This window comes from Lissotriton helveticus, chromosome 4_1, assembly GCF_964261635.1.
Source record: "Lissotriton helveticus chromosome 4_1, aLisHel1.1, whole genome shotgun sequence".
NCBI classification, from domain to species: Eukaryota; Metazoa; Chordata; class Amphibia; order Caudata; family Salamandridae; genus Lissotriton; species Lissotriton helveticus.
Genome location: NC_136063.1, coordinates 1367185246 through 1367204388, shown reverse-complemented (window position 1 = coordinate 1367204388; position 19143 = coordinate 1367185246). Strand labels below are relative to the sequence as shown.

The following is a 19143-nucleotide window of genomic DNA, read 5'->3' as shown; positions in this document are numbered from 1 at the left end:
GTTTGATTGCTTATGCGTGGCATCTCCTAATCCTTTGGGATCAGTACCCAGCACTACTTGGTTTTAATACAACATTGACACCCCCCTTAGACCATTGATATATACAGCTGCTTACCCCTATGGAAATACATTTCACAGGGTAATTGATGGTGCACTACATGGGGTGTAGGAGTCTGAGGTTTCATTTTGTTTAGTTAAAACCAATAGGCTTGCTTTATATTTAAATATAGTGACTGTTAAAAATTGAGGGTCCCATTTACAAGGCCATTGATGACCCAGTATGTCACTTTTTTTGCCTACCAGCGGCGCAGTGGGCCTGCCCATATTTACCAGGCCACGTAAAGTCACTCTGTGTGACTTTACATGGCCTTGTAAATATGGGACCTTTTCACGAATTACTTTGCGTGAAAGGGGCGTTCCATGGGTGTTGCTGTGGGCGTTACCACGCAACATCCATGGAACCCAACACATTCCCAGACTTACAAAGTTTTGTAAAGCTGGAAATGTGTTAGAATCCTATGCCTCCCCAGGCGTTCTTCTATTTTTTATCTCTTTCTATGCGTGCTGCATTCTGCAGCACGCATAGAAAAAGGAAAATACCATCAATTACTGTTGTTGTATAGGAAGGTGTCCTGCACAAAATCCTTCACAAAGAGGTTCATCACCTCCAAGAGACCACTCAAAGCCTGCAAGCTAGAGTTGAAGATGTGGAGGGAAGGTCTTGTTGCAAAAGCATCCGTCTGGTCGGCCTACCAGAGGGCTGTGAGCGGAAGGAACTAGAATGCTTCCTGCATGACTTTGTTAAGAATACAGTGCGACCAGAGAATCTCTCAATCCATTTTGTAGTTGGGAAGGCACACAGGCTGCCTGGGGCATTGCCTAGACCAAGAGCCAGACCTAGACCCTTCGTAGTTAAAATTCTATATTACTGTGACCGCGATGTGATCCCTAGAGCAGCACAGAAAAATGGCATGCTATAGTTTGAAAAACAGATGGTACTTATGTTCCTGGATTGCATGTAAGAGGTACAGATGAGGCAGCACTCTTTAGATAGAGCAAAGATGGAGCTAAGAAAGCATAACATACAATAAATGATGTTGTTACCAGAAAAACTGCAGATTATAGGGACGTCGTGGTTCTTTACAATGCCAGAAGCGGCATGAGAATGACTTGAAAAGTGGCACCCATATGAGTGGCAGAAACAAAGAGGCCGGATGACCGGGTGGAGAACATGACCATGGTAGACAGGGAGGTTGGAATGATGCTACAGCTAGAGGAAAGAGCTGATTATCTTGATACAGAACTGCTGCAACTCTACCTAGAGCTTGTTGAACCAGAGAGTGCACGAAAGAGGGACACACCACTCTCTGATGCACCAGCACAGCCCCTTTCTCACCAATAGGAGTGGATTCCAGAAAATGACTTGTGGACACAATCCAAGTTTAAGGCTTGATGAGATGCATGGTGGGGTGACAGATGTCTTAGGCACTGGGATGGCAATCATTGTTAGGGTTGCATCACTGATGTCATGCAGAAGCAGCTATTTAGACAGGAGGACAAAGATGGAACAGCATAGGAAACAATTAAATTAGGAATCACAAGGACGATGGGATCACTTTGGCTTAGACTAACACCACTCATGTGGACTTTTAATGGCCAGAGAAGTATGCTGAAGAGAATGAAACTGAGTTAGTTCTTTTCGAGACCCGACCCGACATGGTCCTGCTTCAAGAGACCGTTTGGTGTGGACTAAGTGTGGGTTTCTTGGCAGGGTTCAATAAAGGGTTTAGGGCAAATCAAGGTTTAAGTCTGGCATATGGGGGAAAGGCATTGTGCTAACTAGGTCTCTTCCAGTCCAGATTGGGCAGATCCAGGAGGCTGCTGTGCAGCAATCAGTGGGGTGTGAAATGGAGAAAAGAATGTACTTAAGTCATTATACTTCCTCAAGGGTCTGAAATACGTGAGACAGGAAACACTGGGGAGCTGGATTGCCCAGGTCCCGAATGCCATAATGGTCATGGGGAACCTAAACATTACACTGCATGCTGACATGGATAGGATCACTGCCACAGGTCAACTGGTGAGGGGTGACAATAGACTGTGCAGGTTCATAAAGACACTGAGTTGTGTTGAGCTTTGGAAAGAATTGCTCCCCACAACCCACCAATACTCTTATTTCACTGGGGGATTACACTCTCTCTCCAGCCTGGATAACTTTTCATATCAACGTCGCAGGAGAGGAGATTTGGGATACACAATACTTATCATGTGGCATCGTTGACACTCCCTGCTGAGCACTCTCCTATACATGTGGCTGCAGGGTCGGAGCCCAAAGTCGAGACTCGATCCATTGTACCTGCGTGACTGAGAGGTCAACAAGGAGATAACACATACCACTGACTTATATAGGATCGGTGGACACAGAGGAAACATTACGGGAAGCCTATAAAACAGTAGGGTGAAGCCACATTTTGGGTACTGTTTCTGGTCATCATAACAAAAAGATTCAGATAGTACAAAATTTAGATAAGCAACCGACTTTTAGAGAGGCAGACTACATTAACAACCCGGGGGCAGACAGGAAAATAGAGCTTATCAGAGAGGAATGTAGGGAGGGGGAGGCACAGGCTTGTTCCAGGCCAAACAACTCTAGCTATACAATGTGGGCAATAAGGTGGGTAAATTAACTACTCACCTGGCGGCTCAAATAGATGAGAACCAGAAGTGGTTTAGGGAAGTCATGAACAAGCCTGAGGTCATGCTGAACACTGCCATAGATATAACACAATGCTGTGCGTCTGATCTTAAGCAACTTTACAGGTCCAGGGCAGATGGCCTCCGAGCGGATCTGGAGAAATTGGTCTGAGATATCCCCTTGCCAAGGCCATTCCAGGAGGACATCATGCACCCAGAAAGAAAACTGGAGGTTGGGGAAATAACAGGAGTAATTAGACAGCTACATGGGGGAGGCCACCAGGCCTCCCCACAGAATTTTTCAAATGTCTGGCGCAGCGGCTAAGGTTTCACTCTCATGGGTGTTTCTTGAGGCATAGGAGAAAGGTTTGCTCTCTTGATACCGGCAAACAGCCAATGCTGTGCTTACCCACAAACAGGGCAAGTCCCTAGAAGCCTGTTCTTCCTAAAGAGCAATACCTCTGCTTAATACCAGGGTGAAAATATTGGCCAAGGTCTTGGCCAATCATCTTTAGACCATCTAATTCACCCAGATCAATCTGGGTGTATACCACTCAGACCCATCTGCCACAATCTCCTCTGCCTACATAGTATCTTGGCATGGCAGGGTACCCTTCAGGAACTGACAGTGACAGTCATCAGAAAAACGGAGGCGGGGGCTGTTGGAATAGGCTCACAGTCAAGAAGCCCCTCTGGGATGCAGCGATCCTAGGAGATTTAACAACTCACCAGAGATTCCAGAAATTGGACCTGCTGAGGATGTCGAATATTAGGGGTCTATGGGACCTGGAGGGACTGATGTCCTCACGGACCTCCAGAGAGAATACAAACTGTCTACCACACAATACTTCCAATATACCCAACTGATACTTGATTTATCCAAATATAAAACTTATCTTGATCGATTAGTGGTGAATCCTCGCTGGAGTGCAGAATGATTGTGACCCCATTGAATAAGCATGCCATCTTTGTATTTATAGGACATTACTAAACAGCAAACAAGAACTGTTGACAGCCCTCAGGGAACAAAGGGAAAAGGTTGTGGGGGTTCTAGATGAAGATGACTGGCCCAAGGAATATAAGTACTCTATGAGACCGCTATTCGAATGGTCTTCCATCTAGAACAACTCAAAATCATTGAGAGAGCTACTTTACTAGATGCAGATTACATAGGATTTAGTGAATTGCTAATGATAGGTGTCTAAGGAACTGTGCCCAGGAGGGGATCTCTGAGGCACACTTTATGGGTCTGCTCACTGGTAAGGCCATTTTGGGAAGGTGTCACAACACATCTGTCAAGAGCATTGAAGACAGCAATAAAGATAGCAGTAAAGGTGGTACTACTGAGGATATGGAGAGAGCAGACTTTGTCCAACTATAATCTCCTATCCAGTATTACTTCCCTGATGGTGGCAAAAACAGATGTATTCAGACTTTGGAGCATTGAAATCACGCTGAAGGTGAGTAAATGGTCCTAAAACGTAGACTGGTGCATGCAGGCCGAGGAATCGATTTATAATTCAAGGGGATGTCCTCATAAATTGAGTAAAATCTGGGTCCAATGGTGAGACCATGGGGCAATGAACTGAGAACTGCCGGGGGCAGGAAAGACGCTGGATGGGGAGGGGGTTAAACACAGTGTGGGAAGATATATATATGGAGGAGAATAAAGGAAATCATTAAAAGAGTCACATATTCAGGCGTAATACATATGTTTTCAATTGTCAATTGCGAGACTTAATTGTCCTGTCAAACTCTCATTGCTCATGAGTTTATGTTTAGAGTGTATGTCAGTTGTTAGACTGTTATTATTAGTTCCTATTCCATTTTTATAGTGCTAATGAACATTTATTGAAAATATATATTTTTTAAAAAGGTCTCATTAGGTTCAAGTCACTGTGTGTGTTAATCTGCTGCTCAACGAATTGTGCTGCAGACCACCCTGAATTTAAACAGGGGTCAAAATGGTAGATGCAGTCACAGACATTCCAATCTGATACCTTGAGGGAAGCCCTGCCCAATGTGACTTTAAGAGAGGGCTGGCTTTACTTGTTGAAGTTTATGAGCCAGTCTTTCTAGAATGTATGCCTTTGGTTTGCAGGTAATGCAAATGACCTTGTAGAGGCAACACTAGCCCTCTGAGCTGGATCTCTTTGGGGATAATAAACAAGCAATATTGTTGTGTAATAAATTAACATCACAATGCGGTGGAATTATTGAGCTTCAATATAGAGGGTAAATGCACAACGTTAGAAGAGGAACAAACTAATACAATTTTGGCAGAATAAATGAAGAACATTATGTGAAGAATAAGCAAGCAATATTATAGGAGGGTTAGGTGCACAGGGGTTCTAACTATTACTGGCACCACTCTTAATTACGGGCCATCCGTAATAAGGCCACATGTAATGGGGAACTAGGTGGCTAACTTGGAGTATTGGGGGCAAGCTTCGACTCTCGCGAGTCAGAGAATATTATACTCTGCTTGTCATCACACACACACGTGCACACACACACACACCGAGAGTGCTAATGTAGGTACAGTTAGCGCTGAGTTTCTATAGGAAAAGCATTTTTTGTTTTCTGAATAACTCTGGCACCGCTTAATGAATTTGCACAAGCTTTCCAAAATAAGTTCATTCTATTTGAGTAGTTTGTGGAAAGTTTCGCACAGATCTATCAAGCAGGAGGGTCTCAAAGTACCATTTTCCACTTTATTTCCATAGAATTCTCTACTCGACACAGAAGAAATGGTGGATTGGATTTACATCAACTTTGGTACGAAGGTAGAACTTTACTTAAGCCATGTTTTTTTCTTATTTGCCTTAAATCCATTCAGTAAATTTTGATAAATAGTTTTTAAATAGGGGCTTCGGGTTAACCTGCAGAAAAAGTTCGAAATATATTGGCAGTTAAAGGTCCATGGGTATTCTCGAATCCTAGAATTAAAAAAGTAAAGAAAACTGCTACCCAGTTTTTATCTGCAGACAGAAAGGAGAAACTCTAGATGCAAAGGAATCAGATTATCTTGAGTATTACTGAAAGGAAATGTAGCAGTCACTACAAAGACCTGAGTCCTGAAAAAAATTAAAGGGCACGTAAGGGGGCCAGTACACATTGATCTCCAGGACCATGTGGGGTGGGTCCCCCAATGTGTAAAATAAAAAATGATAAAACATTTTGTTGCAAGGTCCACAAATCCAGTGGAGTCAGTGGATTTGTGGACCCTAGGGAGGTTCCCCATTGTTGATTCGAGGATCCTATTTTGGACCCGTGAATCCAAAAATAATGTGGACAAAAAAATAGAATGGTCTGGTCATTGACTTCGGCCAAATGCCACTGTGCTGGACATGTGCAGTTTGGTTGGTCTAGTATTGCCCTCCCAGCACCTCACCACTGGATGCATGCTTCCCAGACTCAAGAGGCCTGGTTGCAGAGGCACTGGTACCACCCGCCAGGTACACCATCACTTAGTGCAAGCTTCAGAAACTCAAGGGGCCAGACTACAGAGGCCTGTGTACGAACCACATGGTACACCACCAATGGGTGCAACCTTCAGAGACTTGAGAGGCCCCGCTGTGAAGGTCCTAGTCCTGCCCACCCAGTACACCACCACCGTATGCAAGCTTCAGTGGTTCAAGGTCCATGGCTGTGGAGGGGTTAGCAGCACGCACTCAGTACACCACTCCGCAGTGCCAGCTTTCTGGACCTGCCTGGTGCACCAACATCAGGTTCAAGCTTCAGAGACTCAAGGGACCAGCCAAGTAATGGTTAATTTATAAAAACATAAGTGCCAAGGCCCTCGTCAAGATGCCACTGCAGCTTGAACCACCCAGTTTCCATGCAATCGCTGCCAATGATAGTTTCTGTGTGTCTGTGTGACAATTCAGACTGTTCGAGGTCCCCAAAGTTATAAAAATGGCTTGCGCAGCAGGTATTAGTTGTTTTGAATGTATTCAGAAATCATGAACAAGCATTGTTATGCTCATCACTAAATTATGGTTTAAATCTCTTTATTAGTTTCAGGACACAAAAAAGGAAACACAGGCGTCCTGCTCCATAACAGTGCTTGCAAGCCCAGCCGGGTGCTATGAGAAGTATTACCAAAGGTAAATAGCAAGGAGCGGGACTTCAAACAGAAGACAGACATAAACCACCCCAACTAAGAAACTAAGAAACACCCTGTCCCTCCCACCCCTCCCCCCCCCGCTCGTCCACCATAACCCAAAGTAAAGGAAGAAAGAAAGGGAAAAGCAGTGTCTTCAGCATTTTGCTGGACGTGACTTATGGGATGTGACATCCGGAATAGGTGTGTCGGGAAGACGGAGAAGACGTAGGTATCTAGGACATGTCAGCTCCCGGAATTCAGTTGTTAACAATATGAGAAAGGGTCGCCACAGCTCTGGAAATTCAGACCCCCTCCCCGCCATTGTCAGTGTAGGGGGTTGGGTGGAGCGCCAATTTGCTAGAATATTCTAGGTCGCTGCTCCCAGCGCAATGGTAATCAGGCGGCCCCTACGTGATTTAAGAGGATATGGTAGGTCAGTGGGTTGGGGAGGCCCAACAGAACATATGATGGAAATCGGCGATCTGTGTGTCAAGGTGCATGTCTACCAAATCCAAGACCTGAGTCCAGTAGGCCTGTATGGCCTGGCAGCTCCAGAGGATGTGCTCCAGCGTGCCCGCCTCCCCGCAGCCCCTCCAGAAGCGGTCGTTTTTACCTTTGTCAAAGTGATTAATGCGTTCAGGGGTGTAATACTAGTATGTGGCGACTTTAGTAAGTGTCTCAGTGAGGCCCATGTGGTACGCCGAATGTCTAGCTCTATAATATATCCCTTCCCACTCTTTATGACCTAGAGTCCAACCCAGGTCTCTTTCCCACCTGGCACGACCTGCACTATATGTATGTTCAGTAGGGGTCAGCAGCATCTTATAAATATCCGAGGCAAGCTTTTTATCCTAGGTGCTCGTTATGAGCCATTTTTCGAATGTTGTCAACAGCCGCTTCGCGCGTTTGACCTAATCGCAGGTTGCAGCACCCAATGTCTAACTTGCAGATAAGGCAGGCGTTCCTGTTCCGATAAATCGTAGTGCTCCTTGAACCGTGAAAAGGGAATAATGCCCGCCAAATTGAAAAGGTGGCCCACCACCCTACATGGGGAGGAGCGCCACGTGGTAAAGGCAGAGGCCGTCGCGCCGGGGTGGAAGTCAGGGTTATCGAATAGCGGCGTAAGGGAGGACGCGGACGTTGTAAGGTGTGCAGAGACATTTGTGCGGTCCCAAGATTCTAAGACAGTACTCGTGATATAGGAGGCATAGAGATTTGAACGTCTGTGTTGACGCAGTAAAAAAGGCCCTCCTTGGAGAGGGCGGCCTGCCACTGCCTGGTCTTGAGAGAGCCAGTGTTTAGCTGATTCGGGCCGTTACCACTCCACTAGATATCTGAGTTGAGCCGTGTGGAAATATAACTGGAGATCAGGGACTCCCACCCCTCCCTGCGCTGGCGGTAGAACTGCCACCTGGTGTCGGAAACGGGGTTTGCGGCCATGCCATATAAATCGCGATAAATCCGCCTGCGGATTCTGTATCCAACCTAAAGGGGGCCTGAGAGGGAGGATCTGAAAGAGGTACAGGACCTGAGGGAGGATAGTCATCTTTACGGCTGCAATCCGGCCTAGCCAGGACAGGGTGTGGCGTTGCCAGTTATTGAGAGTCGTACGGATCCGTTTGCGCAGGTCGAAGTAGTTGATATCCGCTGTAGCAGAGATGGTAGGGCCCAGTTGGATCCCTAAATAAAGGATCGCCTTCGAGGCCCATATAACCCCGTGTTCCTCCTGTAGATGGGTGACAGTAGCTGATGGCAGGAATATGCCAAGGGCTATAGATTTATCCATATTCATTTTAAACCCCGACCCCAGTGCAAATTGGTGCAGCTCCACAGAGAGGGCGCGCATAGCCACAATCGGACTAGTGAGAGAGAGGAGTATATCGTCAGCGTACAGGCTGACCGTGTGAGTGTCCCCCCCAAATTTCACACCTGTGATAAGGGGATGTTGCCTAATTCTAAGTGCCAGGAGTTCCATATAGAGTGCGAAGAGGAGGGGTGACAGTGGACACCCTTGTCTCGTGCCTCTCTCTATGATGAATCGAGAAGATGTGTGGCTATTAACATGAAAAGTCACCCATGGGGAGCGGTAACAGTTCAGGATCCTGGTCCGCAGTTTCTCCCCAAAGCCAGCCGCCAATAGAACCAGTTCAAGGTAGGGCCAGTGCACCCTGTCAAAGGCCTTCTCGGCATCAATTGTCAGGAGCATACATTCCTTCCGGGAGTGAGACGACTGCTTAATCAAGTGAAGGATACGCTTAGTATTGTCGCTAGTTTGCCTTTGGGGGATGAAGCCTGCCTGGTCAGGCCCAACCAACGGGGTCATGTACGGGTCAAGACGAGACGCTATAATGCTGGTATATAGCTTTAGATCTATATTCAAGAGGGAAATGGGTCGATATGCCCCACAGGTCGTCGCGTCCTTCCCTGGTTTGGGGATAACCATGATGGCCACCTCAAGCATGTCTCGGGGGATGGCTCGATCTTTATTGAAGGTATTGTATAGGGTCACCAGGAGTGGTGCCAACTGAGCACAGAGGTCTTGTAGAAGGCAGCTGTATAGCCGTCTGAGCCCGGGGATTTACCCAACTTTAGCCTAGAGATCGCAGAGACAACTTCCTCTTTCTGGATCTCGCGGTCCAGGTACGCAGCATGGGACTGGACCAGCGAGGGCAGGCGGGCCTGAGCTATATAGTTAGCGCTATCTCCGTTATCCAAGGTGTCCCCAGCTTAGAGGCCGGCGTAGGAACGTCTCCGCAATGGAAGCATCCTCAGTCACCATCTCTCCTCCCGGAGTCTGGATCGCCAGGATCCCCTGCCTCTGCCTGGTCTCCCTCAGTTTATTTGCCAGAAGACGACCGCATATGTCCCCCCCTACATAATATGAATGGCAAAGTCTAAGGGCCGCATACTCTGCCTTGTCCTGGTCCAGAGCTGCCAGCTGCTTACGTTCCGTGCATAACTGGCGCCAGGTGCGGGAAGCTCCCGTACGCTGGTGCATCTGTTCCAGTTCAGAGACTCTTTTTGTGAGTTCAGCGCGCTTCCGTTCCCTGTCTGCGTTATCAGCGGCCGATACGGTGATAAAGACCCCTCTTAAGACTGCTTTCAAAGCACCCCACTGCGTAGCTGGTGTGATATCGTTATTGGCGTTGTGCACCAAGAAATCTGCGATTGCCTGATGGACCTGTTTCACCACTGGGACGCACTGCAGCAATGTATCTCGCAAGCGCCAGTGTCGCTGGGGCCGGGTCAGAGTCGGGAGTGAGAAGGAAGCCAGAACCGGTGAGTGATCTGAGGGAGAAGCTGTGAGGTTCTCAGTGCCGGAGACATTGACCTTAAGCGAGGAAGAGCAGAGGAAATAGTCGAGTCGCGCATATGTCTTGTGTGCACCTGAGTGGTGTGTGTAGCTACGGGTATGGGGGTGGAAGTGGCGCCAAAGATCAATCAACCCCAACTCTCGAAGGCGAGCTTGACACTGTGTGGAAAGTACCCCGGCCTGGTGAGTTCTCTGACAGGAACCATCTAGGGCATTATCAAAGACAATGTTGAGGTCTCCCCCGATCTGATGTAGCAGCTGCCTAACTGAGAGCCTGCATGAGGAACTTATGTTGCTCCTCATTTGGGGCATAAATGGATCCCACAATAAACGTCATCCCACCCAGGGAAAACTGATAGGAAAGCAGTCGGCCCTTTATCTCGGCTGTCTTCTGAAGGACCTTGCCCTGGAAGAGGCGGGAGACCAAGATGGCCACTCCCGTGGTTTTGGAGGTGTTAGAGGAGAACAATTGAATTGGGAAGGCCAGAGATTTTAGCCTATGATGGTCTTTAGAAAGGAGATGGGTCTCCTGGAGCAAGCATATGTCAGCTTTGGAACTCTCCAGGTAGCTAATGACTGACCGTCTCTTAATCGGGTTGTTCAGGCCCTGAACATTAAGTGTGAGAATAGTAAGGGGAGCTGGTGTCATCTCAAAGTGGTATGTTGGGGGGGGGGCGCTGGGACCTATGACACTGAGGAAGGATAGCATCAAAAACTAAAGAAAAAGCTGGACGAGGGAGTCCCCACCCAAAACAGAAACCCCAAAAAGGTACAGACTCCAGATGAGTGTCAACAACAGCAGGAAGGGAAAAAACAGTGAGGAAGAAAGTATACAAAAACATTGTCCGCCGACCTGGACCAACCAGGAGGTCGTCGTCGTGGGCACGAATAGCGACCAACAAAGTGGTTCACGGCCCCTCCCTCCATCCGCCACTGCAAAAAGTCCAACGGGGAGTCTGCTACCCTTCAGACAACTGAGTCTCCCCCGCCAGGGCCTCCGAGGCTAGAGCCAGAGCGTCTCGCTGATTCTTATCAAAGTCCTCCTTGTCCAGCTTCCAAAACCATCTACGGCGGCATTGACGCTGCCATCCCGAGGGTGCGATCTCAGGCCCCAGTGTGTCGCCCCGAGCGTCCTCCTCTTCACCCGGGAGTACCAGTCCCAAGAGGCGACAGGAATCCACAAGGGAGTGTAGTTGATGTCGCTTGCCGTCAAGGCGAAATATGAGCCGTAATGGGTGGCCCCAGGCATATTGAATATCTTTCTGTCTCAAATGTTCCGTCACAGGGCGGAATTGTCGCCGGCGTTGGAAAGTGATCAGGGCGAGGTCCTGATAGAGAACTGGGCTATGCCCCTTGTAAGAGATAGGGTGTAGAGATCTCGCTTTGGTGAGGATTGTCTCCTTAACCTTAAAATCCTGAATGCACACCAGGATGCTGCAAGGATGTGGCGAAAGAGGCCTTCTGTGAACGCAAAGAGGTCCGTGGTGTCCTCTGTGGGCTTAACCCCACGTATTCGGATGTTGTGTCTTCGAGACCTATTCTCCAGGTCCTCCAGGTGTGTTTGAATGTCCAAGTGTTGGCCCTGAAGGCGGATTATCTCCTGTTGTAGCACGGTGACATAGGCTGTGGTCGCATCGTGCCGCTCCTCCAACGCGGCCACTCTTTCCCCCATGCTGTCCACATCTCTGCGCATTTCCTTGAGCTCGGCCGTCAATTCCGTCTTGACAGCCTGGATGTCCGCTCGTAGGGTGTTGCAGAGGGACTCCAGAAAGGCATTAGTGATGGGTTCGCTGCTCGCCTCTGGGGTGGGACGCAGGGACGACATCGTAGGCGCGGTCGTCATCGCCCCTGGGAGCGCTCTGCCAAAAAAGTCGGTTGGAGCTTCATTTTCTGGGTTCTGGACGAGGACATGCTCCGTAGGGAAGCCACGCGTGGGAACCACCGATCCGCCACTCACGCCGTGCCAAGGTGCGAAAGCAGACACTCCACGCGGGAGGTACAGCGCCAGGACCCCCAACAAGCGGCCGCTCGGGGGGATCTACCACTCCAAACACTCAGCGCCCAGGTGCCAACAGTGGCTGGTAGCCACCAAACGTCTTCGCCGTCTCAGGCAGCAAGGGCCCCCACGGTGAGTATGGCCAGCGAGGTCCCGACCAGAGCAGTCCAACACGCCTGAGCCGCAGCGGGGCACCACACAAGGACAGACCTCGGCCAGGCCACGGAGGTGGGGGCCTATCCCGCAGCGCCCCAGAGCAAATCCCCGCTGTGAGGCCCGGTAGCTCACTCCGCGCCCACCTCCGTGGGCCGAGGGTACTAGATCACTCGCCTCAAAATGGGGGCTGCTTGTCTCTTTCACCGTCCCCGACTCAGCGGGACCAAGGACACAGGGGGATCGCCTTCCGTTCTGCTGCTGCCGCACCTTCAGTCAACTGCCCCAGCGATCAGTCTATGTCCGCCCAAGGACCGCTATGTCCACGCCACTATGCCCCAGTACCTCCAGGAGGCTGCTCTCTTCTTGTGGCCGCCAGCCGCCAGGCCCTTGTCCACCGCTCAGCCAACGGGCGCCAGGAGTTTTCCCTCGGAGTTCGCGTCTGCCAGCAGAGGAAGGGCCTCACCAGCGCAGCTCCGCGGGCCCGGCAGGTTCGTCCCGTCCCTCTGCACCTCGCATCTCCAGCGCTGCACGTCCGGGGCTCCACACGGGGTATCTCGGAGCCATAGGCCGTCCGTGTTCTGCAGGCCTGTCCGGACACGCCCCCCGAAACTCAGCCGATGATGCGAGCCTCGGCGGTCGTCAGCACGGCCCCCGCTCAATCGAGGCTGCGGCGCGTCCTCAGGGCCAAGGGCCTCTCACCATGCGGCCACAGTATGCGCCTCCCCGGGGTCAGCTCTTCGCCGCAAATCATCACTGGCGGGGTCCGGAGACCACCAGCAGGCCTCCGGGACACTCAGGGCTCTGGGATGTGCTCGTAGAAGCTTAATCGGCGGACGGCGGGCAGAAGCTCAGGAAAACACGTCCTAGCTCTCCGCCATCTTGGCCACGCCCCCCCTCATCACTAAATCAAACAAACAGCACCACCATGTCACAGCTGTCATAAGTACTGGTGTTGATAATTAAGTGCTGGTACTGAGTACCAGAATCCACTTGCTCAAATTAAGCACTACCACTACAGAGGCAGTAGTATTGTGTAGCTGGTACACCAAAACTGCCTGGTGTAGGCTTCACAACTGTGCAAGGCCTGGAGGCACAGTATATAGTGGCACTACCAGGCTACCTCCTACCTGGCATACCGACACCAGGGCAAGCTTCATGGGCTAAAGGGGTCTGGATGCTCATGGCCCTGCAGCTGGCCCCCACTGTCACAGGGCGTGAATAATAGAGGTCATACTGCCACATTGGGTGGAAGCAGGACCTGACAAGATGCCAGGCCCTACAGCCTAGCTCAACTGCACATTGCTGAAGACTGCGTATGTGATGTTATGGTTCAGTTGGCTGAAAACACCATAATATATGTTTAAAAAAGAACCTCTGAAATTCACTGAAAAAACACAATTATAGGGCAGTTGTGGTTACAAAACAACACCTGAACACCACTGAAATTCGCCTGTTATGGTTCACTACAATAACTTGGGCCTCTGCAATACACTGCTATGACTTCACATATTACATCACTCATTCAGTGCTATATGACATCACTGCTGAAATCTCAGATTACATCATTGATAACATTCTGAGGTTTCGAATGGCCTGAGCTTGGTTCACTTCACAAACTTGTGCAGTAATTGTAACTAAATACTAAACTCTGATACAATCAACTTCTACACATAATAAAGGTAAACTTAATCATGTATGTGGTGATCACGATTCTTGTTACATGTCCCACATGTTTAAATTCTCAATCAACGGTCCCAGAAAACCTTAATGAATGACGATATATATAGAAAGTTTATAAATATATTGCAAAGACCCACCAAAATGCGAAGGGCCACTAATGCTGGAAGTAAAGCCCTTTGTGGGCAGTTACATCTAGTACCATAACGGGATTTGGCATCCAGTGGAGTTCATTATTTGTACAGGTATTATTATCACAAGATGTCAGGTCCCTGTGTTCACTCGTGGTTCATCGCCCTCTCTTCTTGACCATGATAACATACTCAGTACAGTCCAATCAAGGTGTCATATAGATATGCTTTGCCTACACACTGTGTTAAGTTAGCATGAGCTTATTAGGAGTTTGAACGCCATTTTACATTTCTGCTGCTTTGCACATAACACATAATTGTTGCTTTAGCTTTGAGCCTAGTAGAATGTTTTGCTTCACACGAGAATAATATGTTGTTGCTCTGATATCAGCTTTGCTTAGTGAGCTGTGTCTGTACAGTGAGTGCCGAGGCCTTCAAGGATATCTCAACACAGTGGTTGTCGTGAGGTCTGATCTTAGCACGTTCTAGACAGAACATACATGCAGCTGCGGCCAAATTCTGGCTTTAGGCGCGTTTTATATTGCACTGCACAGAGCATACACACACACTTGATGGTGCTTCGCATGCAGAGAGCTGGTGGAAGATGATGTGACCCCTTACCACTAGGATCTGAGGTATGGGGCCGCCCTGCTAAAACCCAAAGAGACCTTCTTAGATATAATATAATATACTAGCAAAGGAGGGTGAGAATTAGGTGTCTTGTAGCCTTCTTCCCTCTAGCATTTTAACATGCTTTCACCCTTTGTATTCTATGGACTAGTAACTATGCTGATTACTTTGTTTCTTATAATATGTTTGCTTGTATTAGCTAAGATACTGCGCTTGAGAACACTGCATTAGAAAATAAACATTTCAAATGTGCACGCGTCCTCATTTATTCCTTGTTCTGGATTGAAATGATTGTATAGCGAAAGAGTGTTCATGTGTTCCACGTTACCTGAGGTGTTCTAAGTCCATGTTCTGGTTTGTCTAAACATTGGGAGTTTGTAAGAACCAATGAGACACTGTTGCTAGTCTGGTAGGGGATTTTGGGTACTAAGGTGAGTTTTGGCACACCCTAATTCACTGAGGTTCCAAGTCTCTATGCACAGTTCTGTATGAGAACCGAATCCCTGCGACAAATGTTTCTATCAAATCACTACACAAATGTTACCACTTAGGATTATGTATACATCAATCACCTAAACCTGTGTTTCTTATCACAAATCCAAAATCAAACATTCAGAAATGCTAAAAGAAAATCAGAAAATGAAAAATCAATGCTCCGTGGCCAATCAAAATCTTCATAGGTCCAACATCTGATTCTATGTATTATATGCTCACGACAAGAGTAGAGACACCAGACATCATTTAACATGCACCACTAATTCTTTACCAGAACTAAGCCTTTCAGCTACCTACGTCTGCGAGTTGATTATAGCCTTCGATTCCAGGATTCTAAAGGGTTTAGCATATCCCCTTCTCCTTCATTTGGAAGGATCCTCTGTATCACACAGAATTTGTTTGTTTGTAGACCTATATAGCACAACGTATCACCCGTGAGGGTTTCCTGGCACTGTCCATGGGCATGGAGAGATTAAGAGATTTGTGCAGAATGACAGGTTATTGCGCCGACCTCGAGACTATCCGGATCCCCAGCTCCCGAGTTGGCAACTCCCTGTTGGCTAAGCTCTTTGTGGAAGTCCTAAACATTTAAGAGCTTAATTTGGGCTTCACAGTACACATATGTAAAACCCAGTTGCCGTGCCCTGACAAGATTTGAAGAGTTCTGTGAGGATCATGACCTCGTTGTCAATGTTGACAGCACGAAGTTCATGGTCCTCCAGAACTCTTCGAAATACATCGGTGAAGTAAGGATGCAGGAGGGTGCTCTGGAACAGACAGAGACTTTTTCATATCTAGTGGTAATCCTAGATAAAAAGATGTGCTGGAAGCCCCAAATTGACTGCCTTATGGTGAGACATGCCCAACTCTTGCGTGTTCTGCTTAGGGAGCATAGATGGTCCCACACCAAACCCGTGGGCCCAGTATTGCAGATTTACAATTCTAAACTCAGTGCCGCAATTTTGTATGGTTCAGAGTTGTGGGCGCATGTGAATCTGGAAGCGCTGGTGGTGGTACAAAATAAATTCTTAAGAGCCTTAATGGGTTTGCCGCAATCAACTCACCTAATTCCTCTTTATATGGACCTGGGGTGTCACTCCATAAGAGATGTTGCCCTTTATAGATCAGTATTATACTGGAGAAGACTTTGGGCGACTCCCGAATTAGCCAATTATGCGCAGGCTGTGCGGGAAATCCGGGATATGGATGTGAACAACAAAATTGAGTGGTTTAGAGGGGTCAAAAATATACTCAATGAGCTGGGACTGAACCAGTTGTGGACCTCCCCAGAGGGAAGTATCTTTCCAACTAAAACAGAGCTAAAGACAGCTTATTGGCATTGGATTTATTCTCGGCAGTATACATCATCCAGTAGTCTCTCTCTGTCCAGTACCTTCCTATATATTAAACCCGAACCTAGTTATGAGCGGTACTGGGATTTAATTTCCTCAACTCGTGATCGTAAATTATTCCACCAGTTCAGAGTGGGTACTTTACCCACCAAGGTTTTTGTTACAAAGTGGTCTAATTTTCATGCCAACAATAGCAAATGTCCTTTTTGCCCAGATAGGGATGAAACTGTGGCCCACATGATATTTGCATGTCCGGCGTACAACAACCCAAGGAGATACTGGCTAAAACTCTTGTGTAATTCTATGGGGACCAGGGCCCACAGTGAGGCACTCAGATTATTTAAATCCGCAGTGGATGGCCCATATGTGATTGCACTGGCTAAGTTTTTGGGCTAGGTCTGGGTGATTCGTTAGTCTATAGGGAGGCGTGTGCAATCTTCCTCCCTGACTTCTTTTGCCCCATAATATGTGTTATTTACTGTATATGAATTTTATATGAATTTTATTGTACTGTTTGATGCTCTTTTAAAGGTGTGCTGTTCATGGCCCACTACTTGGGCGGGTTTTAGAGTTGTATTAAATCATTTATAGTTTAAAAAAAGGCTACTATTGGATTCTGTCACAGTCATTGGTATCGGAATAGTGTAACGTAATGTTTATTGTTGATTTTCATAATAAAAACAATGCTGAGAAGAAACAGCAATCTTCTGAAGAGCCATCCAGTGTTAGATTGAACCTTACCTGATCTTAATCAGTTTGCAAAAAAAGTATTATTTCCCAATAAGATACAGACATATTTGCTGAAAAACGTTCTCACAATACATTACACTTTGGAATCTGGAAGAAGATAAAAACTCTTCCCTTTTCATGACTTACTTTACTCAAAGCTACCGCCATTTCAAAGGTGCCCACTGTGTCCATATTTGCAGCAATGATAGGAATTCCAGTGAACGTCTGCTTGGAGTTACGGAATGTGAAGGTGCGCACAAGATCCACCTGTGAAAAACAGAACATGTTTTAACCTTCAATATTAGGGGTAGATATTTGTGCAGCATGAGGGGCAGATACTTGTGCAGCATGAATGGTAGAAACTTGTGCAGCATGAGGGGTTGATACTTGTGCACCTTGAGGGGTAGATACTTGTGCAGTATGAGGGGTATATACTTGTGCAGAATGAGGGGTAGATATTTGTGCAGCATGAGGGGTAGATACTTGTGCAGCATGAGGGGTAGATACTTGTGCAGCATGAGGGGTAGATACTTGTGCAGCAGGACTAAATATCGATCAGGTAAGCACAAAGAGGGAGGTAAAGATATCCTACTCTTAATTCCACATCCAAGTACCTTGAAGATATATATGGCACTGAAGTACATATATATGGAGGTAGGTATTGAAAATGTATAGAAACCTACCTTTCGATATTTTGTCCCTCAATATTGTGGTCACAATATTGTGACCCATCAATATATCAGATGGGATAAGAAGCTGCTCAAGTATCTGTATCCCACCATGGGGTAAGATGCAGAATTTAAGAGGTGTTAGGATAAGGAAAACCCTGATACCACCCAACATTTTCATAAAAACCACCATCCTCCTATTCCTGCGACTCTAGCCAGTGCTTAATTTGTGCCTGTGTTTGCAGGCAGTGGGGACCAGCATTCATTTTTGTGGGCGGAGACTGATTTTTCATGATTGGCTTTTGGCTCAGAGCAGAGGCAGAAAAGGGAGAAAGAAATAGGAAGATAAAAATAGGAACACAATGACAAAGGGAGAAATTGGGGATAAAAAAACCCTGCAAGAGTGAGAGAAAGAGACATGAACAAGAGGAAGTAGGAGGCATGAGGTGGAATCAAATTTAGGTAGACTTTGTATGCAGCAAACATAGCCTGTGGCAGTGCGGGTGGTCAATTCCTGAGAAAAGCTTGTGGTCCTTGTGCCACTTTTTTTTCTTTTAAAAAAAAAACAAATGATGTCCTTGTATCAACATCTCAACTCTGCACTACATGTTAGAGAAGGGGATTTTGTTCCACTCCTCCAAATGCTGTTCACGTGCACAACAGCACTATGGCACCAACATTAGTCTTACATCTCACTGCAAGGAGGAAAGTTGGATCAGGATGCCGTCCCGCTAAAATCAAGTAAGACGTGAGGGATGCCACCTCCAGCCAGGCCCGGACTGGCCATAGCAGGCACCGGGCAATCCCCCGGTGCGTCGCACAGGTAGGAGCCGGTTTTGGGCCACTGGGGGGCGTTTTTGTGACAGGGCCATTTTAGCAGCATAGCTGCAAAATCGGCCCTGTACCAAAATCGGCCGAAAACCGGCCCCGGCAAAGAGCTCGGCGGCACCTCCAGCCCCCTTCCCCCCCACCCCCGAGTGGGGAGGGGGTGGGGGGGGGCGGCCGAGCACTTTTGCTGGCCGGTTGTAGTTTCCAGTCCGGCCCTGCCTCTAGCTGAATCTAAAAAGGACTCAATATGATTTGGAGATTTTTTATCTGAGAAATCATAAATTATTCACTTTACCACTGACAACATGATCATCCAAGAAACTAGGGGCCTGAATTAGGGTTTGGAACAGTTTACTCCTTCACAAA

General features: G+C 47.6%; 1 protein-coding gene across 1 annotated transcript in view; it reads right to left on the bottom strand.

Annotated features, from left to right (window-relative positions):
• Nucleotides 1–19143, bottom strand: part of GMPR (guanosine monophosphate reductase) — a 429723-nt gene that overhangs the window by 255845 nt on the left and 154735 nt on the right. Inside the window, exon 2 of the mRNA XM_078687924.1 lies at nucleotides 17429–17548. Within this exon, the coding sequence (XP_078544050.1) occupies nucleotides 17429–17548 (120 nt within the window). The remainder of the gene's footprint in view (nucleotides 1–17428; nucleotides 17549–19143) is intronic.